The 22,930-nt window shown below is 50.7% G+C and overlaps 1 protein-coding gene across 1 annotated transcript in view; it reads left to right on the top strand.

Annotated features, from left to right (window-relative positions):
• Window positions 1-22,930, top strand: part of ZFHX3 (zinc finger homeobox 3) — a 79,299-nt gene that overhangs the window by 32,046 nt on the left and 24,323 nt on the right. The window contains exon 4 of the mRNA XM_062499899.1: window positions 20,058-20,153. Within this exon, the coding sequence (XP_062355883.1) occupies window positions 20,058-20,153 (96 nt within the window). The remainder of the gene's footprint in view (window positions 1-20,057; window positions 20,154-22,930) is intronic.

The raw sequence follows: 22,930 nt of genomic DNA, 5'->3' as shown, positions 1-22,930 counted from the left end.
GTTTTCCAGGCTTGTTCTTGATTGACACATTTAATATCTGCCAACCCAGGTTACAGCCTGAGCTCCTGTGTGCAAACACCAAGTGCTGCCCAGCCTCATCCCCATCTCCTGGGCTTTTTACCTCTCACTCTTCAAAACTTGATGCTGCCTTTTCCCATACGTGATCTGTGACCCCTGAAGGCAGCAGCCTGCTCAGCTTTGTTTCCAAAGTGCTGCATGTAAATCCATCAGTACGTGCATGGTTGGAGCTGGGGAGCAGCCCCAGGTCTGGGGGACACTGGGGCTATGGTGTGCACCCAGCTGCTCCAGGGCTGGGGCTGCAGCTGGGGCTGGGCAGCAGCTCTGTTATCCCAGGTGGAAATCCCTTCCTGTCATCTCCTCAGACACAGGCAGTGAGACGAGGGATTGTTCTGTTTTGGGAAAACACTCACCCGTGGTGCAGGAGCACATGTGGGCTAGCAGCAGAAGCAAACAGCCCTGGGCAATGGAACTTGCAGTTTCCTTTACTGCAGCAGTTCTGATCTCCCTGCCATCCCCACCAACTACCCCCACATGCAGGATTATCTCTTGTTTTCCAAGATCTTGTGTCACATGTGTTCATTTAGAGGACAGTTTGTTGCCTTCCCCGTTGTTGTTCTGCTGAACCTTGGAATTTTTTCATTTTTTAATGGATTGAATGGCTTCAGGACCTTTTACCTTTCCAGCAAGTTCCTAGCAGAGTTGCAGTATTTCTGGCCAGGTCTCTCCACTGAGGGCTATCCCAAGGCTGGGCAGATGACAGAGTCTCTCCTCCATGGGCAGAGAGGCAGGGGGAAGCTTTTGGTTCTGCTTTAGTTTCACATTGGTTTAATGGTCACTGAAATGCAGCAAAGGTGTTTCTGGCAGCCGTGGGTCAGGGTGGCTGCTTCAGAAGGCCTGAGGACATGAGGAGAGCTGTTTGAAAAAAACTTGTAGGGGTCTTTTCTTTCCTGGTATTGCCCTGTAACATAATTTCTATCTGTTCCCTCCTTGTGTCCTTTTCTCCCACCTAAATTTTGGAGACCCCCATTCCCTTCCCAGCAGCATGTCTCTGTCCTTTTCCATTTGGGACACCGTGGGGCTGTTGAGGTCTGGCTGCACAGAATGCAGGGATAAAGTTGGTTGTCTTTAATGTCTGGCAGAGGGAGATTATTTCCTTTGGGTTTTTGTGGTTTGGTTTTTTTTGGTTTGGGTTTTTGGGTTTTTTTTGATTTTTTTTGGTTGGTTGGTGTTTTTTTGTGTGTTTTTTTTTTGGGGGGCATGGTTTGGTTTAAAGTCAAGAGCAGTTGTGCCTTGGCTCTGCTTTGTCCAACCAGTAGCAAAGAGATAATCTCAAAAGGATATGAAAGGTTTAATAATTTTAATTTTGTTTTTATTAAAGTTGGTTGTGACTGCTTTCCTGTGCCCCTGGTGAAGGGAGGTAGCAGAAGCCTCCCCAGAGCCTGGAGCCTGGGGCTGGTGAAACAGCAGCAGGAGGGAAGCGGCTGGTGGCACGAGGCAGCAGCACCCAGCTGGGGCAGGAATCCCAGAAACCCCATCCCACTCCAGCACCACTTGTCCTGGGGAGCTCATGGCTCTCATTAAGCGCAAAGAGAGGAAGCTGTGACAGCTGACTTGTTCTAGGATGTTTTTCTTGTTTGACTGCATCTCAAAGCCCTTTCCACTTAGGAAAAGTAAAGGAGGAAGTATCACCAGATGCAGTACAGCACTGTGAGGCTCCTGGTCCCTTTTCTTGTCTGCTTTTTATTCTATATTCAAGCAAACTCCAGAGCCAGACTGAAGCCCAGCTGTCAGAGCTCAGCATCTCCCTGAGCTCCATTTCCCTTGGGACTCAAGAGCGGCATCCCTGTCTCTTGGTACTCTGTCCCTGAAGCTCTGCTGTCGATGCCCAGTGCATGGTGCCCACTGCACCTTCTGCTTCTCTTCCTTGTTTCTCTTTTCCCCTTTCTCCTGCACAGATCTAGAATAGGGAGCTCTTCTCCTGAGTTCTTGCAGGTGGTTTTTGCAGGGGTGCAGGTGAAACAGCTGAACATCTGTCCCTGTGGGGTTGAATCAGTAAAACTTTGAAGACATTGCAGGTCCTGCAGCATGGTCCCAGGGTGTGTTGGAGCAGGTTAGGTGTCCGTGTGAGTGACTTGGGATTCACACTGACAGCAAATTCACCTCTTGGTGAAGGTCCCATCAGTGTAGCCATGCTGCCTGTGTCCCAGACTCGCCCCTGTCCAGGTGCTGTGTCTGACCCAAACCCCTGCTTTGATCTTCTGGTGACATGAAGAAACCCTCCAAAACCTTAGACACGTCTTCCAGCAGCTGTTCTCCACTTTTAGCCCTGATTTAGGATGATTCTCTCATAGACTGTGTTGCAGTAGCTCATATCCAGCACCTTCCCACAGGTCTGGCTCTTGTAGCTATTGCTGAGCTTCTGTTCTCTCCCTTGCTGTGGTACTGGGCTTCCAATTAAGTATCTCTAAATGAACATGCCTCCTCCTGTGTTCTCAGGTTAATGAGTTGAAAGAGTTGCCTGGCTGCTGTGCTGTTCTTGGTGTATTTGTTTGGAGTTTCTTCTCTTGTTCCACTGCTGACCTGAACTGAGGGGGCTGGAGCTTCAGCGCAGAGTTCTGAGGGTACCTCAGGACCTCTTTCCCTGCTGACATGGCCAGTGACACCCTGGGCACACTGGTAGGAAGGAAAGGTCAGGCATGTTCAGCTGGGCACAGGCTTTGTGTTCAGAGCAGCAGGGATGTTTGAGTGGTTTGTGAGCAGGGTGAGACCTGGAGCAGTGGATGTGACTTCCTGTTTGGAAGGTGAGTTTGAAGTCTGCTGCCACTGAAGATGCCCATTTGGAGTTACAGCCTCCATTGTGCTAAAGATCCATTTGTTTATAAATCTGATACAAGCCTAGAGGCTCATGCTCAGCACTGTAAGGGAATGTCCTTGCACTTTCCCCTCTTCAGGGAATATCCTTGCAGGGCATCAGTTCCTTTCCTGGTTGTTCTTCCTTGTCCCTGCCGTGGTTCTCTCAGTTCATTCTGCTGCAGGAGCTCATGTCTGATGGCAGGACTGAAGGAGGAGCACCCCTGCTACCCAAACCTTGCCATGCAAACCCAATGCACTGCCCAAAATGAAAAAGTGCTTTGAGACCTCTGTTCAGAGGAGACGTTATGAGAATAGGAAGTGCTCTCCTCCTCAATTTATGGATTTAATTGCAAGAGATACACAGCCTGGGTTCTGAATTGGATTCCTTTTTGTCTCTACAAGCCATAAGCAGAATGAGATTCCATACATTATCAGGGAGATGATTTGTGAAACAAGGTTTTGCAGCAGCTGGCTCAGGCTGGCAGTGACCCCTGGCGTGGCCCACTCCAGCATTCCCACTGCTGGGATGTGCATGTTGGACCACTCTGCTGTGTCCCTGCTCTGCTCCTCTGTGTGTCTGCTCTGAAATGCACTTACTTCCTGTCCCTTCTGCAAGGCCTATTGATCCTCTGGTGATGACATTAATGTCCTCAGAACTGCCTGGGAAGGAGCTACCACATGCATTTATTTTTCCACTAAAATTCTAAGATTGGCTCATAACGTGCCTGTCAGCACCAGTGTCCTGCCTGCTCTGACTGCTTCAGAGGGAAATCTGGGGACCCATAAACAAATAATAGCCTACCCAAATCGAGGTCTCATCCTTGTTCCTACTAAAATTCATTTCATGCCCTTAGGCAAGAGGGTTTCTTTTTCATCCAAATACTCAGTTTGCTTTTCTGAGTTGCACATCTCGATGCCTTTGCCATATATTTTGCTTTGACCTGAATGATTTCTTGAGGCCACAAGTTCCGAAGGTTAATTGGGAGCTGTATGAGAAATTATTATCCATATTTGCTTCCAATTTGCATTTTTTTCCCTTTTCATTGTCAGTCCTTCCAAGAGTGGTGAGTGTGAGAGAAGCAGTGTTGGTCTGACTAGTGAACCGTCGTGTGGATGCTCCTGTGAAGCCACCTTCATCTCAAGGAGCCTGAGCGCTCTCCTTCTCTGTGCTTCCTCCTACCCCTTTTCAGGCTTGTCATTTGTGTGTGGTCACTTCATTAAATAAATAGCAGTGGTTTGGGTTTTTGGTTCTGTTCTACACATGTGCTTTCTCCCCTGTCAGGTGTAGGTTTGCACTGAAGGGGTGTGCTGGCCTCTCTGCATGGGGCACCCTGGCCATCCCCACTCACTGCCCTCCCTGCCAGCCCCCGGGTCTCAGTGCTGCTCTGGGATGGTGTGTGAGGCCCTGCATGGCCCCCACCTCTCCCCAGGGTTGGGTTTAGGGCACTGTCATTTCCCATCTCTGTGTTCCCTTGTGCAGACCCTGCTGCGCCTTCTCTGGGAGCAGCTCTTGCTTTGGTTTCCAATTAAGCTGAAGCATTCCAACCTTTTCCATCCCCCTTTCATGGTGATGAAGGTTGAATTAGGGCTGAGTGTTTGGGATTGTTCCTTGGCCTCCACTGCCACTTTGCTGCCTCCTTTGTGGCCAAACAATGGGATTAATTTGGCCTTTGCCAGCCGTGCTCAGCCCAGCTTTCCGCTTCCCTCGCGCAGCCACCCCTGTTCCTCAGCACCTGCTCCTGGGTGTTCCGAGTGTGGTGTGGAGGGTCACTCGTGCTGTGTTTGGTGTTGGGCTGCCAGGGTCAGGAACCTGCTGGTCCCCTCCTGATCCAAGGGCCCTGTCAGGTGAGGTGACACCCAGCCCTTGGCAGCCCCTTCCTTGTGCACAAATTGGCAAGGACTAACCTTGTCATACCTAGCACGGCGCTCACGGGTGCCTGCCTCCGAGGGGTAATCATGCAGGCATAAATTCGGAAAGTTGCTAAGCTATGAGCAGTCTTATGAGCATTAAAAGTGTCCTCTTTGCCAGAAAGGTCATTCATAACTTGGCTGCGCCGCTGATGTACAGTCAGTGATATTGATTGATTAATGTATAAAAAGCACCAAATCCATTTGCTTCTGTGAAAGAGAATAAAGTGCAGTCGACTCTCTCTTTATTTTCACCTCATCCTTTTGTTTGAAGGACGTTTTTTTTTCTCTTTTTGTTTTGCCAGCTAGGTTTAAGGGGGTTACAAAAAGCCAGTTTCTGCCAAGTAATGCGTTCACAAAGGGAACATTGATTCACATCAGTGTCGCTTGAATTACCCTTAAAGGTTTGCCAAGGAGTTGTTCTTATATTAACCTTCTGTTCATCAAAGACAAAATAAATAAATAAGTCATAAAATCAGCTTCACTGCCCATGCTGGAGTTGGATGCAAAACAGGAATCTCTCCTGTTTGGAATTTGTGCTCCAGGTGCTGCACCTTGGCCCTTCTCCCCAGGCTCTTGGCCTTTTCCCTCCTGCAAAGCTTCTCCCCCAAGGCCCCAGTCTGAGCTGGGACAAGTGTTGATGGTTTTAGGGAGGGGGGCTCCCGCAGGGGAGTATTTTTAGGAGGATGTTTTATAAAAAGTTGATTTAATCATCGGAAGCATAGCTAGAATGATTTGTGCGCAGGACAAGGAGGCCCAAGGCACTCTGCCCTGGCCAGGGTTGGCATTCTTCTCATTCACCCAAGGTCTTGTTTGTTTTTCTGGACCTCTTTGGCCACTGGTAATTAGTTATGTGTTGTTCTCATTTTTCTCTAGTGAATTCTGAAGTGGGAGGTACTTGGTGCCCATGGAGCTTTGTGCAGCAGCATCTCACCTTCCTCTGTCTCTGGGTGCACGGGCATTGTCCATGTCCATCCCAAAGTGCCCTTGCCCCCTGTGTGGGCAGCAAGGGGCTGCAGGTGTTTGTTCTTTGGCAGGATGGCTGGCCCATGAGTCTCAGAGAGCAGCAGGAGCCCTCCTGCTTTCCTTAGTGCTGTTTAACCAAACCTCTGCCTTTTCACTCAGTCCCTGTTCCAAAACCGTGCAGTACTGTTCAGTGACATTTCTTCTCTAGAGCAGGAGTTTCTTTGGCTTCATTCTGCATGTCAGGCAGCTGTGCCCATCACACTTACCAAGCAAACACAGAGCTTGGAAATCAGCTTCCCTTGGAAACATCTCTGCGCCAGGTATCCCCACCTGCCTGCCACAGCCCACCATCCCCAGCACAAGAGCCCATGGCGGCCCTTGGGTTCCCCACATCATTTCAGATAACCTGAGCCATCCTGCCACGAGGGATGTCTTCCCTCTTGGCTTCCAGCCTGGCTGCATCTGGTGGGCTCCTGGGCTCGTGAAGCACTGGCTGGAGCCACAGAGTAGCTCAGCTCCCCAATTCTGCTGAGTGGAAGCACTGTGAATGAGCAGCCTGCAGTGCCCATGGTCCCATGCACCAGGGCTGTTCTGGTGGTGCTCAGTGATGCTGTTCTAGTGGTGCTCTGCACTAGTGCATGAGCCCACGGGTACCTGAGGTGCCACCAACCTCCCCAGTGCTGCCAACATGGCACTTTTATTCAAGTGTCTCTTACTGATGAAGAATGATGGTGATGACCCTGCCAGTTGTGAGAGCGCATGCTGGGGTAAACATCAAAAGTGGCAGTGTGCAGGGATCCCTGCAGGATTTCCTCACCTGTGTCTCTGCCTCCTCTGCCTGCGTGGTGCAGGTGCTGTGGTGGGCCCTGCACCTTGTGCTGCCTGTTCCACATCCCCAAGGGACAAACCCCCAAACCAGGGCAGGGCTGGCAGCAGGGCTCGGCACCTCGCACTCCCAGGAAAAGCCTTTTCCCCCTTGACTGCTGTATAATCCAAAAGGAGAATCATCCTATTTTTTAATCTTTTTCTCCGACTGTGGGAGCACTGCAGCCGGCCAAGGTCCCCTCCCCCTCTGGTGAGGCAGTGAGGATTGGATCAGATGATATGAAATGTGCATGCTGAGAATGAATCCATTTTCTCTCCTCCATCTCCCCAGAATAAATTAGAATTTGCCTGATTTAATAAAATGGCTTCATCTCTCTGCCATCTTTTCTATCTCCCATGCGTTTCATCCCCACCCCCACTGCAGAAGAATAGGTCTGGCCTGTGTCGGGTCCTGTCTGGGGGTTAGTCAGCCCTGCACGCTCCGCCTGCCCACGGCTCTGGCCAGGACAGCACAGCATTTGTCCCTGTGCCTCCATTTCCTTATTGTCCAAGGCAGTGGCTGTAATTGCTGTTGAGGTCAGTGTGATTTACTGTCCATCTGTCATAAACCTGTCTTGGCCAGGGATGTGACTGCCATGCAGAGTGTTTGGGGCAGGGAGGGGCTGGGCACAGGGGCTGTCCAGCCCAGATTTGCCCCAGTGCCCTGCTCTGTAAACTGTGTGTGTGTGCATGGAGCATGCTGAGTGCTGCCACAGGCCCAGAGGAGGGGGCTGAATTTAGGGGGTTTCACTACAGCCAAGCCTTCTTTTCTCGCCTGGATCTGGTGCTTTAATTCCTGTTTCCTAGGCTGATTTTTTCCTTTCCGTTCTGACACTAATTGCACCAGGCGCGTTGGGAGTGGCGGCTGCTGAGCGGTACCAGCTAAATGTTAAGAAAGGTTTTAAAAACAGACTGAACTCTTCCTTAATGAGGCTCAATCGTGCTCTCCTCCGGGTGGTTTTGTTTTGCTGATCTGTCAGTTTTTCGAGGATTTAATTGCACTTTTTTCATATTAGTCTTTGAAATGGGGCTAAGCAGCTTTCTCTAAAATGCAACACAAAAAGGAGAGATGCTTCCCTATTTTCTTGCTTGCTTTCATCACTCCAGGATCATCATCTGCCACTAGCACCTGGGACCCTGCTGTAGTAAAGAATAAAATATGTGAGAGTACAAATGAAGGGCAGGCTGCACTGCTGTGGTGGCCCCACAAAGGCCACCCACTGGAAACCTTGCCAGTGGTTCCCTTTGCCTCCTGGCTCCTCTGGCTGTCTCCAGTTGAGTTCCTACTCATCCTGCTCATAATCTTGGAAGACCTTCCTAATGTTGGGTTTGAAGGGAGAAGCAGGAGGCAAAGGCTGAACTGGCTTGTGCAGTGTAGCTCATTTCCTGCAGAAATGACACAAAAATGAGTCAGAACCAAGCAGTCCTATGATGCTCTAGAAATGGTTGTAGCCTCCTGGAGCAGTGGAGCTTGGCAGAGCTTCTGGAGGCCTCTGAGCCCTGGCCCTGCCCAGAGACAGGCTGGCCAGAGCTGGCTCTGCTGGGGTCTGAAGCACCTCCAAGGTGTGGAGACCACCCCAGCCTCTCTGGGTCCCAGTGTCCAGCTGCTGCAGCGCTGCGAGCACAGGACAGGGATGGCCAAGCAGATGATGAAGGGATGGGAGGGGGCAGGAGAGAGCAGGCAGATGTATCTGTGAGACTATTGTCTTTATGGCATAGAGAAAACATGTTTGGAGCAATCAGCATGGAGTTGTTAATGGTTTGACTTGCTGGTGCTCTCCTCACGGGACAGGTTGCACAGCAGCCGGGGCTGCGCAGGCGCCGCCCTGCCACACACTGCTTTGAACCAGTGCTTTGTTCAGCACACATGCACAGAGCTGCTGCTGAGCTTCCTGAGGATGCTGATGAACAACAGAGCAGTGAGAGCTCCAAGCCACCCAGCACTGACTCTCCCTCCTTAGCCTGCAGTTTACTTCTACATTTCTTTGCAATTACATTTCTTACTTTTCTACTTTTTCTTCCTTTCTTCTAGCTTTGTTTCTTTTCCTCTTTCTTCTTTTTTCATGTTCATCCCTTAAATATTTCAGTCTCTTATTTCTAATCTCAGCCTGACAAAGGTTGTTTTCTTCTCTTGTTCCAGTGTGTGCCTGCCTCCATATGAGCTCCCAGCACACCTCTCATGAGGATGTAAAATCTGAGAACCAGATCTTTGAGATTTCAAAATAAAATAAAAGTAAACTCTGCTTTAAAAACACTTTAGCAGGAAAGCCAAGCTAATTGTAAATCAATGAGTCTTAAAATGCAGCATTGATCTCCAGTTAGAAGTTTGAAGGGGAAAGCAGTAATTACTGTACTGAAGGTAGATTTTTTTTTTCTCTTAGCAAGTCCTGGGCAGAAGGAAGGCTCATTAGGGCAGCACTTCAGAATCTGAGTAATTAGTTTTAAAAGTACTTTTGTGGTGCTATTCCCATGGCTAGAAATTATTGGAGTCTTCACAGATTTATAGTTCTGCTCTGATAAAGTTTGATTTATTATTGTGTTTGGTTGGGAAGATCCTTCCTACACAGTCACTAGGATGAAGATCTGGAGTGGGGATCAGGCCAGGAAGAACGGCTGTGGGTACGTGGGGCCTCTTGGCAGCAGGGGAGCCTCAGCCCAGCAGGATGGGATTTGAGCTCTCTGTGAGCATGCTCTGGCCAATACCCCAAAAGAGAACAGAGAAGACATCTAAGAATCAGAGCAGAGGATCTTACTCCTTGTGAACATCACTGACCTCCTGTCCACTCACCTGCAAGTCCCTTCTTGCTCGAGGGGGAATGGCTGAGATCTCTCAGTCTGCATCATGCAGACTGTGCGGTTTCATGGGGCCATCCCCTGTGCCACCTTCCTCAGGAAATCGGGGCTGGTCTGCCAAGGCTGTCAGGCTCACATAAGCCCATGGCATTTCCCCATGGGTTTTCCAGCTAATTCCTCCCATGACAAGTGTGATCCTGCTCTCCTCTTCCAGGCTGAGGCAGAGGAAGTGGCTGCAAGCACCACCTGGGATGGGGGTGCAGCCTCATGTGACACGGTCTTGGTTTGCTCTGGGAGGTGGGATAGGGCAGAACTATCCAGGGACAGTTGTTCCCTGACAAAATCATGCTAATTTGGGGGACTGACCCTGGAATTAGCATTAATCCATGTGCAGGAAAGCTTTGTGGCATGGCTGGTGAGCCCATCTGTCCTTGAGCAGGTTTGTGCCCCTGCCAATCTCACCAGTGTGTTAAATTGGGATGGTTGCACAGTCTGACTTGTCAATCCCATACCTCTGGCTGTGGCTGTTCCTACTCGCCAGACTCAATAAATATTTTCGCAGAAATTATTCCGTTTGCAGGGACTGTCACAGATCTGATTCTGCAGCAGAGGAAAGGGGAAGGTCTCTGGAGGCAGAAAACCCTTGTGTGGCAGAAAGCCTGCTGGGAAGTCAGCTCAAGAAGAATTAGAAACCCTTTAAATAAATGCTTACTTGACATGACTCTGTCTCCCCCAGTCTAACAAGCAGGGAAGCGAATGGCAGCCGCTGGCCAGAAATTGATTGCATTAATTGATATGCCAATAAGAGAGCTTGTTACATCCGCCATTGGTTAGGAGGCCGGCTAACAAGTCCCGCTGATCAATGGAACCAATAAAGATTTCATCCATTAATGAGCAACATGGTAATTAATGTTATCCATAAACCAATTAGCCTGGGTAGCTAATGTGCTGGTTAGCACAGTGAGTGGTGGAGCCGTGGGTGGGCACAGCCCAGCTGGTGCACAGGGGCCATCACCTGCCCTGTGCAGGAGACACCATCACCTCTGGTGTGCAGGGGCCATCACCTGCCCTGTGCAGGAGACACCATCACCTCTGGTGTGCAGGGGCCATCACCTGCCCTGTGCAGGAGACACCATCACCTCTGGTGTGCAGGGGCCATCACCTGCCCTGTGCAGGAGACACCATCACCTCTGGTGTGCAGGGGCCATCACCTGCCCTGTGCAGGAGACACCATCACCTCTGGTGTGCAGGGGCCATCACCTGCCCTGTGCAGGAGACACCATCACCTCTGGTGTGCAGGGGCCATCACCTGCCCTGTGTGCAGAGGGCATCCCCTCACCAGTACAACAGCTCGCTCACTCTGGGCCTTCCAAAGCCAGGGAGCTGGGAGAGTGGCTGGTGGGATAGGTCACATTGCTGGGAAGGAAAATGCTTCTCTAGATTTTCAAGACACTTCCAATTATTTTTTTCACTTTTTGGAACCTTTGTGTAATACTTTTGGAACCTTTGTGTAAAATAAGGCGCCTTTCCCACTCCTTATATGTGTTTGGAGATGCTCAGGTTTCCATAACTTGTGTTCTGCAGTGAAGGCAGTGTTTGGATTCTTGCTCTGTCCCTGGGAAGCTGCTGGAACCCCTTGACCTGTCACTGACTGCAGATGCTGCTGTCACAGCCCTGCACTGGGCTTTCCCACACCACCAGTACCAGCAATGATGTTAACACAGGTAACCTACACAGCGTGTAGGTTGGAAGCTGCTGCCTAAATCCACTTGCCAGGGGCTTACTCCAAGTGCCAGCACAACTGTGGCATCAGGACTGTCCATAGCATCAGGACAGGAGGTGCAGGAGCAGCCCCAGGCCCTGGGCAGCATCAGTCCCACAGACTCCACTGTGGAGTTACCTTGGATTGTTGGATATTGACCCTGGGAGACCCCTTGTGGATTCCCTAATTGAAAATTAATACCGGATCAATGCCATGGGCAATTTGCATATTGATCATAAACAACTTTGAAGGCACCAAGTGTGTGTTGGATCGATGCTCTCTGGAGCAGGCTGCAGCAGTGTCCCCTTGCCATGTGCCTTGGATCCTGCTGCCAGAGCTGGGTGCAGGGGCTGGGCAGGGATGGTTTGTGCCAGGCTGGGGGCACAGCATGGAGTTCACAGCCTTTTCCTGGGGCTTCCTTTGGATGGGGAAGGAGGGGCTGGGCTGTTTGCTTATTTTAAACCAAATGGCCACAGCCCAGAGGCATCCCAGAGGGCAGGGGACATCACCCTGTCCTGGGCACACTGCCCTCCCTCTGCTGCCACGTGCAGCCTGGCACTTTCAATAGAGGGTTCCAAAAACAGGGGTGCTGTTTTTCTGAGGACACCAGAAGGGAGCTCGGCAGTGGTTTTTCCCTGGCATTTTCATCTTATATTTGCTCTGTGAGGGCAGTATTTAGACCCTTATCTGTCTGCTCAGGACATTCACCAGTTATTTCAGAATAGTTTGGGGCTGAAAGGAACAAATATTTTATATCAAACTCAAACCCAAAAAACTGAATCTGAAGATCTGTAACTCATCCTTGGAAGCTTCTGGCACAGAGGGATCCCTGTGGGCATGGAGATGAAGCACGTCGTGCATTACCTGCCCCTCCACACACGTGTGCAGCACAAGGGAATCACCTCTGGGCTGGCTGTAGACAGAACACAGGGAGCAGAGAGAGGGCAGCACTGGAAGCCCACATCCCAAAGTTCCACTGATTTTGGGAGCAGGCAGCAGCTGTAGGAAGTCGCTGTGCATCTGATTAGTGCATTACAGGGCTTTCATTGACTCGCCTGTGCTGTGCTGATGAACTGAGGCTGGGGACAAGCGCCTGTAATTGAGAGAAATAAATTCTTATCACAGGCCTCTGCTGGAGTCACCACCTGTGCATGTGCCTTGCTCCAGGTTCCAGGAGTAGATCCAGTCCCCAGAGCATCTGGCATGCTCTTGTTAGTGGGAAGGAGCCAGGCTCAGGGGCTGCAGACACCGAGCACCGTCCTGGGCTGGCTGGAAGCTTCTGGCTGCCCAGTGCCCTGGCCCACCTGGTGCTGCCTCCCTGCTTGGCCATGGGCTGGCTGGAAGCTTGAGAGCCATCAGTCCCCTCACTTGTCTCATTGGGAGCTGCTCTCTGCTCTTCCCTTTTTCTTGATCCCAGTGTTAAACTTGGGAGCTGGAGCAGCCATTCTCTGTTGTTACCTGAGATATGATGACAAGTGGAAGATCCTTCCCTGGTGTGTCAGGAGACAATGGCATCACAGGGGAAAGGGCTTTGTGATGCTGCAAAAAAAATAGGAATTAAGGTATAGTTTCCTTGAAAAGAAGCCCATCTACTGTTTTAAATTAAAAGGAAAAGCCAGAAGTGCGTGGTGGGCAGAGCTGTGCAGCTCATTGTGCTGCAAGGCTGCAGTGCACAGCTCTGTCCCCGCAGCACTGGGGCTGTGCTGGGGTCCCTGGCTCTCAGTGCCCCTGTCACTGTGTCCCCATTGCTGTGTGCCCTGGCTCTCAGTGCCCCTGTCACTGTGCCAGTTCTCAGGGCCCTGGCCAGGCTGACTCCCTGAGTGTGTGCAGTGGTGGGAGGTGAGGGGAGAGGCTTCACTTGACATTCCCTGACCTCTGGGTGCAGCTGAGTGCTGGAGAGCCAGTGCTGAAATTGCAGTCGCTTTCAATTACCCGAAGCCAAGAGAGGTGGAGAAAAAGGGGCTGTTGGCTCCAGGAAGCTGAAGTCACTGCTGCTGAAAGCTCGTTAGTACAAGGGGAAAAGTGATTACTGACGTTTTTCCAGTGCCACTAACCCAAAGCCAGGGAGGAGCAGCCAGGCCAGGCTGTGGCCATCCCTGCTATCTGTGCAGGGTGATGGGGGACCCCTCAAGCATGCCCTCAATGCTCCATGGCTGCAGAGCTGTGGGAAGTCTGCCCTCCCTGTTCTCAGCAGGTGTTTGTTGTGCATGCAAGAGCTCACCTGTGTCACCTGCTCCCTGTTCTGCACTAGCCCAGGTGGTGTTTGGTGTCACAGAGCTCTGAGGGTGCTGGCACTGTCAACTGACAGGACTGGAAGTGGGGCTCTGTCTTGGAGGGGCTGCCTCGCTGCCATGGCCTCCCTTCTGCACTGAAGTGAGACCATGACCATTCGCACCAAAAACTTCGGTACTGCAGCTCTACCAGGCTGGTGGCCCTGCACAGGTACTGAAGGGTCTGTCCAGCCTGCTGCAGTCGTCCTGTCCTTCTCAGGACTCCTGGCCATGCTCAAGCCCTAACTCTGAAGTCCCCTGCTGCCCTGCCCTGGGTCAGCCCCACCACTCCCCTCACCTGCCCCATGTCTGTTGGGAACTTGTGGTACAGTGGGCTGCTGGGATATTTTGATTGTCTATAAACCAGGGCACTGCAATTATGGCTTTCCTAAGTTTTATCTGAGCTTAAAAGAGCTCCAAACATGCTGAGATTGGGAAACAGTTGGGGAGGGGAAGAAAGAGGGTCAGCAAGACATTAATTATTCCTTGGAGCAACACCATGAAGAGGGAGAACAGAGTAGGAGTTGTATATTTTAAAAAAAAACTAAATAGAAAGAGAACATTTTGGAGTTTCATTTAAGTGTGGTTTGTGAAATGATGGGTTAAGGTTGTTGGGAGCTCTCCTGTGCATATTCAGCCCCTAAGGCTAGGCATGAATTAATTATAGCTCATTTTTGTTATAGTTACAGTGTTCTCAAGATGTACCTTGCTGTGAAGTTGCTAAAGTTGGCTATTAACTTTGGCTTGGCATCAGCACTGGTTTTGTTTGTGGATCTCCCTGGTTTTTCTGAAGTGAGCCTGTATTCCCAGTGAGCACAAGGCTCCTCTTGCTCTACTGGCACAGTCTGCTGAGGGCCTGCAGTGCTCTTCTCCCAGGGAACAAGTGACAGGATAAGGGGAAACAGCCCCAAGTTGTGCCAGTGGAGGTGTAGGTTGTGTATTGGGAAAATTCTTTCTTGGGAAGGGCTGTCCAGCCCTGGCACAGCTACCCAGGGCCGTGATAGAGTGGCCATCCTTGGCAGGATTTTAGCCCATGTGGATGTGGTACTGGGGGACCTGGGGCAGTGGAAGCCTTGACGATGCTGGAGGAGCAGTGGGACTCGATCTCAGAGGGCTTTTCCAACCCTGATGGTTCCATAATTCTACAGAACCTGCCGTTGTAGTGCATTGTGTGCTCGAGTAGTTCCACCACGTGTCTTTAGAGAAGGCCAGGGTTGCCTTCCCTCACAAAGTAGGGCTGAGCACCTGTCCCTGGGCACCTTTCCTGTGCTCTTGCCTTGTCACCTCTGCCATCCAACTCCTCCATCCTCTTCCTCCCACAAGTCCCCTTTGTCTCTGGAGCCTTGTCCTGCAGGTCTCTGTTTGGAGACAGCTCTGTCCTCTCCCTGCAGACCTGGAGCTGGAGATGGGCTCTTTTGTTTTGCTGTTTGATCTGTGTTTGTGGTTTTGCATGCATCTCCTTTCCAGCTGATTCCACTTTGGAGCTAGGTTAAACTGTGCAAAATACTGTTTAAAAGAAAAAGAGAAAGGAACTTGTCAAGATGCATTTGTTAGATCACATTTAAAATGAAACAGAATTGAAGGTAGTTTTTGTCCAAGAAAGGGGAGTCTGAAAAGCCGTCAAGCCGCAGGAGAAAGCCCCTCCTTTGTTGTCCTCCTGACATTGAAGTGTAATTTTTCATGGTTATTTGGACTGGAAAATGGGGGGAAAGGGAGAGATGGGCTTGCGATTATTTCCCATAAATGACAACACAATCACATCACGCTCCACTACAAACATGCTCAAGGAATTTGCCTTTTTTTTTATATTTCATGTGTGAAAATAACAGCAACCTTTCTAGTCCTACTGGAATTAAAGGGGGTAAGTCCTTGTCGGGTTTCTCTGGCTTAAAATACAGCCCAGTTTGCAAAAACCACGGACAGACTTGTTCCTAGGGAGTGGGAGAATGGTGATGCTCTCCCAGGGAAGGGGCTCTTGGTTGTGCATGCTCCATCCCTGCGTGTGTTGAAGGCCAGGTTTGATGGGGCTTGAAGCAACATGGTCTAGTGGAAGGTGTCCCTGCTCATGTCAGGGGTTTGGAACAAGATGGTCTTGAAGGTCCCTCCCAGGCCAAAACAATTCTGTGACTCTCTGATGTCTGTGTCAGCTGAGCACACCACAGTCAGCAGTTCATGTTTGTCAGTGAAAGCAGAGATGCTGTGGCCGTGCTCTGGAGTGGAGCTGTCTGGGAAATAAGTGTCATTAAACCAAGGTAGCTGTAGTACTGTATTGTTTTCCTGCAGCCTTTTGTCAAGTGGGACTCACCCACCAGCTTTCCATCTAGGCTGGAGCTCCGTGGCATTGCTCTCGTAATCTTGCTTAGTGCTGCACTGCTTGGATCCTGCTTTTCCTTTCAGGAAAGCAGTAGGGTGAGCAAGCTGATGTGGAGTAATCCCGTTAGGAGCTGGCACAGGTGGTGCTGCAGCACATACATGCCCTGGCAGTGGGAGCTGAGGTCAGCCCCCATCTGGGCTCCATCTCTGCTCTGGTGCCACAGCAGAGTGCCCTGGGCCATGGGCATGGTGTGAGGTGGGACTACCTCCCTGTGCCTCTTGGTGGCCCTCCCTGAGTCCGCTGCACCAGGCCCTGCACGGTGACCCTGGCACAGCTCAGGGGCAGCTGAGCTCATCCTGGGCTGTCAGGATGTAGGAGAGCATCGATCTCCTGTGGACCTCCCTCTTCCTGTGAGCCCAAACCTTTGAACCAGGCCCTGGGGACTCAGTTTTACACCAGCTGAAAGCAGGTGAGCTGTGGGTCAGGCTGGTGGTGGCCTGGTGCTGGCACCCATTGCTGTTGGGTTGTGCCCATGGCCACTGTGCCCAGCCAGCCCTCACCCACCCCCTGACAGCCAGGGCCAGACCTGTCCTTCTGTTGGCTTTTTTGGATACTTACCCTGAAAAAAGGAGCATCAGAGATTCTTTTTGTTCCAAAGGAGAGACCCTGTGTACAATTAAAACTTGTTTCTGGTAAACCTCATTCCAGGAAAGATGAGCTTTTAACAAAAGGCTTTTGACAGCTGCAGGGTATTTCATTTTTTTAATGCCGAATGAAAAATCAATACATTTTTCTAGGTTATACATATTCAGAACAGGCTTGATATTTCCATTATAATGGAAAATGGGTGTCTGCACATCTCGCCTGTCAGAGCTGCACTGCCACATTTTCCAAGCCACTGCTAAATATTTCAAACCTGATTTGATTGTGGTTCATGACAGCTAATGTTTCTCAGCTCTCAAGCCTGCCGGAGGGTGGAGAGGCAGCTCACGCTCTTTCCCATGCCTGCATTTCCACCACCCCAGAAATGCCCTTTATCCCTTTGGATAAGAGATCTGGGTTTGTTAAGGAAAACCTGGCTGGGAGAAGATGAGGTGAGAAATGAGGTCTTGGGCTGTTGGGGCTGCTCTGAATCCCATCAGTATTTGCCAACTTCTGCAGCTCTGGAACTTCCTGGGTCTGGGAAAGGACAGGCCTCAGTGGTGTGATCCTGTGCAATTGCATGTGGCAGTTTTGGTGCATTTTGGTGTGTGACTGAGTCAGAGCTTCCCTGACCTCTGCAGAAGTCAGATACTTGTGATTTTCCAGACTCTTCTGCTCTTCCGCCTCCTCCCCCCTCCCTGCCCCCCATTTAGTGAATGGTTTAATTTTAAATTAAAAGGAAATACTGCTCTCTAAAATGATTTATTCATGAAGGAAGCAAAGACTCTGCCTAGGATTTTGTGTGTGGCAGGTGGATTGGCATGGAAGAGCAGCGGCTCTTCCAGGGGCTACACTTCCTTGCTCTCAAGTGTTGACCTGAGCCCTGGCAGTTGGAAAATTCCTTTTAAAAGTTATTAATAAAGAGCTATGGACTCAGGGATGGAGCTCTGGCATGGGAATCTGTGCACAGGGTGTGTTGTTTGGATTTCCCAGGGACATGATTCCCCCATACAACTCCTACAGCACCAGCTCTTGCACCTCTGAAGTCCAAACAGCCTTTGGGAAGGAGGGGTCAGGTGGTAGCAAAGGTCACGGTGGTTTGGAAGTTCCCTATGTCTTGCTGACCACTGGTCGTTCAGGCTCAGGAGCTGGTCCTGGGGTGTTCTGCACTTTGTGCTGCAGTGGGTCCTGTGGCCATTCCACGGGCACAGTGCTGGGCTCTGGCCATGCATGTGACACAGTTTGCAGTGGCCATGGAAGCTCCTTGGTGTGCAGTGGATGGAGGGAGGACCAGACCTTTCCCTCCCAGGTGTGCTCTGGCCTTGTTCTCAGAGAGGGGTGCCCCAAAGAAGCCCAGGGCATGGCTGGCTGGGTGCCTTCACACAGGTGTTTGCTTGTTCAGAGCCTCCCTGGGTTGATGTCTTAGTCTCTGCTCCCTTCCCATCCTGCTTTAGAAAAATTACTTTTCAGCAAGAAGACAGCTCAGGGTGGAGCAGGAGGAGGGTTTGCAGCTGGATCTGCTCCCTGCCTTGTGCCTAGCAGAGGTTGTTGAGCCAGGAGCAGTTTGTGTGCTCAGAGGACAGTTCCTGGTGCAGGACTGTGGGGTGCTCTTTGCCAGAGATGTGGGGGCTCAGTCCAGCCTGGTGGTGGTGGATGGACGCAAGGAGCTGCAGCCCAGCCATGCTGGGGACTTGCTGTTTGTAGCCTTGTTTTTTTAATCATTTTCTCCCGTTATTGGTATTCATAGCTTACATTTTTCCGGTTACTGTCAGCCTGGGCTTTCATCCATTTTAAAGAGCTATTTTTTCCCTTGTTGATGATGATGATGGTATAAAGACAGATGGTGTAACTGCTTATGAATGTCCTATTTTATTCCCCTCGAACCAGACAGCACACTGGAAGACACGTATTATTTCCACATGCTCAGGTTAAAGCCCAGACAGCGGCTGAGCCTGGCTCGCCCTTCCTCTTCCTCCCATGCCGATGCTGACACCTCCGGGTCGCAGCTGGGAGTGCTACTGCACCAGGAGCCCTTTGTTCAGCTGGGCTGGGGGCTCTGGGCTATGGGCTAGGGGCTGCACGATGGGGGAATGGGGCCAGGGCAGTGGGTGATGCGCCGCGGGCCATGGGCAATGGGGGCCATCTCCTCACATTGTCCAGGGTGCCCTCAGAGCACCTGAGCCAGCAGAGAATGGTTAAAATGATGATTTAAATTAAATATAGAAACCCATTACCAAAGGTTTTTAATAAAACCAGATAAAATCTGCTTCCACAGCAGCTGCCCCAGCTGAAGGGACATCCGTGCCCTGTGTGAAGTGGTTTGAAAGCACACCAGGGCTGTGGGGTTGGGGTGGGGATGGTTTGTTGTGGTTTTTTTCCCTAGAGTGGAAAAAAGATTGGAATTTTAATTTCTGAAATGTGAACCCAGCTGCTGGTTTCACAGCCCTTCTCCCAGCAAACTTGAGCACTCGGCTCACATGGCACACAGCCCATCTCACCCCTCCACCAGTGATATGTGTCTTTCCACGTGTTGGATGCCTTTGTCAGCACTGACACCCATCTCCTCTCTCGCTCCCAATTTAGGCTGTCGTATCCTCAAAGGGCACTGCTGAGTATCTACAAGATGCTAATCTATGTTTTTAATCTGAATTTCTAGCCCTGTCTTTGTTAGGAGGAGGATGGGAGTTGGTGCCTGGACCCATTAGGCGGTTCAGGTAGATCTCAGGATTGCATGGGTTCATGGGGTTTAGCATGACTAGACAATGTGAGTTAAAATTCTGAACTATCCTGCCTAACAATGGGTATAATGGCCTAAAAGTGCCCCTTTTAGCCCAGCAGTGGGTAAGCCCTGTCAGTTACAGGGACTGTACATGAATACCCATAACAGCAGATGGTAATGAGGCTCTTACACCCTGGTATGAGGGGTCTGGCAGCCGCAGCGCTCTCACTCCCAGTGCCCCACCTGAGCAGGTGCCTTGGAGTGGAGCTGCCCCACACCAGGCTGACACACTCTGTGCCCACGCTGTTATGGGCTGGACCAAGGTGCTCTGTGTTTTGTTCTAAGCTCTCAGCACTTCACAAGTGTTTCCTCCATACTTTTGCACCTGCATGGTGCTGCCCAGGTTTGCAGGCTCTTCCCCTTTCTGGGATGGAGGCAAGGCTGCCAGCATGTTCCTCCTGTGCCTCTGGGCTGGGGCTGAGCAGGAGGGATGCAGTATGTCTGCAGTGGACATCTTGGTGAACAGGGTGAGTACTGCACCCTGTCATGGGTCCGAACAGCTTGAGATGGGGATGAGGAGGAAGAATGAGGCTGAAGGTGCTGGAGGCTCTGGTCACTCCGTTATGCTTCTGTAATCCCTGACGTGGCTGGGTAGAACCTAACTGAGCAGACAACCATGTCACTGTACATGACACCTTAGGGGGACCGCAGTAGCTCCAGGTGGTTGAAATAGGCGAGGTTCTTCATTCTGTCTTTGTCTCTCAATTCTTTACAGTTTCTGTCTTGACTAATAAGCAGGTGTGTGGGACAACACTGGGTGGTGTTGACACCTGCCCCCCAACACTTGTGCACAACATTAGCTGATGCTCTTACTCGTTGGCAGCTACTTGTTCTTCTGTTCTGCCTTCCATGTCTGTGTCACACTTTCTGCTTTTGTTTTTTCAGAAGAACCCAGTGAAGATGTGGAAGGGCCCAGTGAAACAGCTGGTGATGCTGAGGAGCCTGCCAAGGAGCAAGAGAGTGGAGGGGACAAGGACCAGAGTAAATGGACAGGTATGATTCTGGGATTTAGCAGAGGTGGTGTTTGATCCCTCATTTTCTTTAAAAAATCAGTGGTCCACAGAACCCTTTTTAGCTGACCACAACGTGGCAGTGTCAGCGTGACATAAGTGTCATCCTCTGTGAAGGCTTTGGGTGCAGCTTCTTAGCACAGTCAGTAGTTTGAGCTGTGGTGGCTCATGTGTCCCTGCTCTCAGCCCCAGGCTGTCACAGACCCATGGATGCTCTGGGACCAGACCTGGGCAGTGGGGATCCACAGCTGGGAGAGGAGGAGGGAGAAGGGGACAGCCCCTGCTGCCAGCAGCCAGCCCATGGTTGATTAAGCATATCATTTAATGATTCTATGATTGTCCCACTCTGTAGAGAGCCATCCCTCTTCCACCCTCATCTGGCCCTTGCTCACCACTTCAGCCTGGGTCCAGAACCCGAGGTGCTGAGGGTGGCACTCGTTTTTCTTGGCCAGGGCACAGCAGTTGTGGCTCCAGGTCCCATTTGGTTGGCAGGCTCAGCGTTGGTCGGTGCCATGCCTCAGTCTGCACAGGGACCTTTCTTCCAGGCACGGAGATCCTTCTTCTCCTGCTGCCTTCCTGGTTGCCTCTTGGTGACGGAGATACTCTGTCTTACCTTGTCTTCCCAAAATGGAATGTGGTATTTCACCTGGACAGTTACAATCTCAGCCCATCTCAGTCTCAGTCAATGGAAGTTGTGTCCTAACTGGTGAAGAGAACTCATGGGCTGTTTGTTGAATTTGTGCTCTCAGTGTGGGCTGCACTGCTGAGTTTACTCTGTGTGTTCCTTCCCATCACAGACTGATTCTTAACCCAGAAATGCAATTTGGTTTGGCTGTAGGTGGTTTTTAGTCTCAGTTCATTGTGTGGGATTGTGTGATCCTAAGCACAACCACTTTGTGAAGTGTCACAGATGGATTTAATTATTGTTTATTGATTAAATGTCTTCAGGGGTAAGTAGGGCTCTTTACCCAAACCTGAAGAACTTAAGAAGGCTGATCTGTGTGCAAAGATCATGTCTCAAAATATGTAAGGAAAAATAAGGAGCCTACTTTTTAAACCCTTTTATGTCTCTGAATCTCTGAAATTCTGAATCTGGATGGTTTAATTTCTTCACCTTGCCAGTGAAACTCCTAACTCAGTGTTTGTGAGCCAAGGAGCAGATCAGAGATGGGAGAACTCCATGTGGTCTGCAAAGGGAACTGTGTGCGGAGAGCACAGAGTGGGCATGTGAGCCCATGGAGTGTGGGACCAGCCAAGGTGTGTGTGATGTGCTGGCTCTGAGCTCAGGCTGCTTCCAAACATGTAACATCACCACCCTGAACTTCAAATTTAAAGCAAGATAATGTTACCGATTGTTGCTGTCCAGCAGGTGTGCAAAGCAGGCACCACACCTTGATCTTGTTTCTGCTCGCGTCCCTCGAGGAACGTGACTGTGTTGACAGGTCATCCTGGAGCTCAGGCATGAGAAGGAATAGAAACTGGGTCAGGTTATACCTGGCAGCCCCAGGAGAGGAGTGTTCAGGGACACAAAAGCCCGATACAAGTGGAGCCATGAGCAGGGAGGGGAGCTGGCAGTACAGGGAAAGCTCTCCTTGGAGGAGCATGAGGCTGCTGACACAGAGCAGGGGGGAAGGCTGTGACCACATGGTCATAAAGCTAAAGAACATGAAGCCTTTCTTGCATTTGCCCTCTCTGAGCAGAGCAGCACAGCCCATGTCAGCAGCCTGGGCACAGCCAGGGAATGGGCTGTGGAGCCCTTGGTGATGCTGAGCCTTGTCCCTGACCTGCTGTGCTGTACCTGGGTGTTGGGAGAGTGCCTGGAGCATATCAAACCTGCCAGCTGCTCTCTCTTGTGCTGTGCAGAGGAGAGGGGACAGGCACAGGGCTATCCCTGGCCGAAGGAGGGGCTGGGGAACTGCACACCTGCCATCCCTGCCCCAGATTTTCCCGGGAATTGACCGAACAACTGTTTGTAGGTGCTGATGGGAAGATAATGAGATGAGGAACAGTCAACACAGATTTGTCAAGAACAAATCATGTCAACACGACCCAATTTCCCTTCATGTGGAGAAGGTCCTGTTTGGAGTCAGTGTCTCTCCTTGGGAAGGCTTTCAATGCCACTTCTCAGGACAGGCTGAAATGAAGCACAGACATTGGTGTAGGTGACAGTATTGTACCACTGGTGGGTTTCATTAGTACTGGAAAGTTCTCCATTCCTGAGCTGGGGTGTTGGAGAGGCTGGGCAGTAATTTCAGAAAGCCCAAACAGGAGGAACAACCCAGAACAGAGCAACATCAATCAGGAGGAGACAATGGAATGAACAGGTTTATTTGTCCCAAAAGAAGACCAAAGAGGAGGACAAGATAAGTCATGTGCATGAAATGCTTCTGAAAGGAAGGAAATTATTTTTTCTTCATGTTGAGGATACAGAAAACAAGACACAAAAGGCTTAAATTGAAGGGAGAAAGATTGATGTTAGATAACAATTTCTTAAAAGTCCTCCCGTACAGCCTGTGGCTTAAGCCCTGGAGTGGGTTTTCTGGGAAGGTTCCTGAGAGGTCTTTCAAGAAGATTAGAGGAGCTGCCATCAGGAATAAGGCAGGCTTAGTCTGTCCTGCTTGGGATGGACTGGCTGACTTTCGGAGCAGCTTCTGAGCTAGGTGACTCTGAAGATGGGGATGGGGGCAGGAGAGGTGTGGGCTGAAAGCCATTTGTGGAAGGGGAGGGGGACAGAACTTTTTGCTGCTC

Source organism: Cinclus cinclus, chromosome 11, assembly GCF_963662255.1.
Source record: "Cinclus cinclus chromosome 11, bCinCin1.1, whole genome shotgun sequence".
NCBI classification, from domain to species: domain Eukaryota; kingdom Metazoa; phylum Chordata; class Aves; order Passeriformes; family Cinclidae; genus Cinclus; species Cinclus cinclus.
This window is presented reverse-complemented; position numbering and strand designations above follow the sequence as displayed.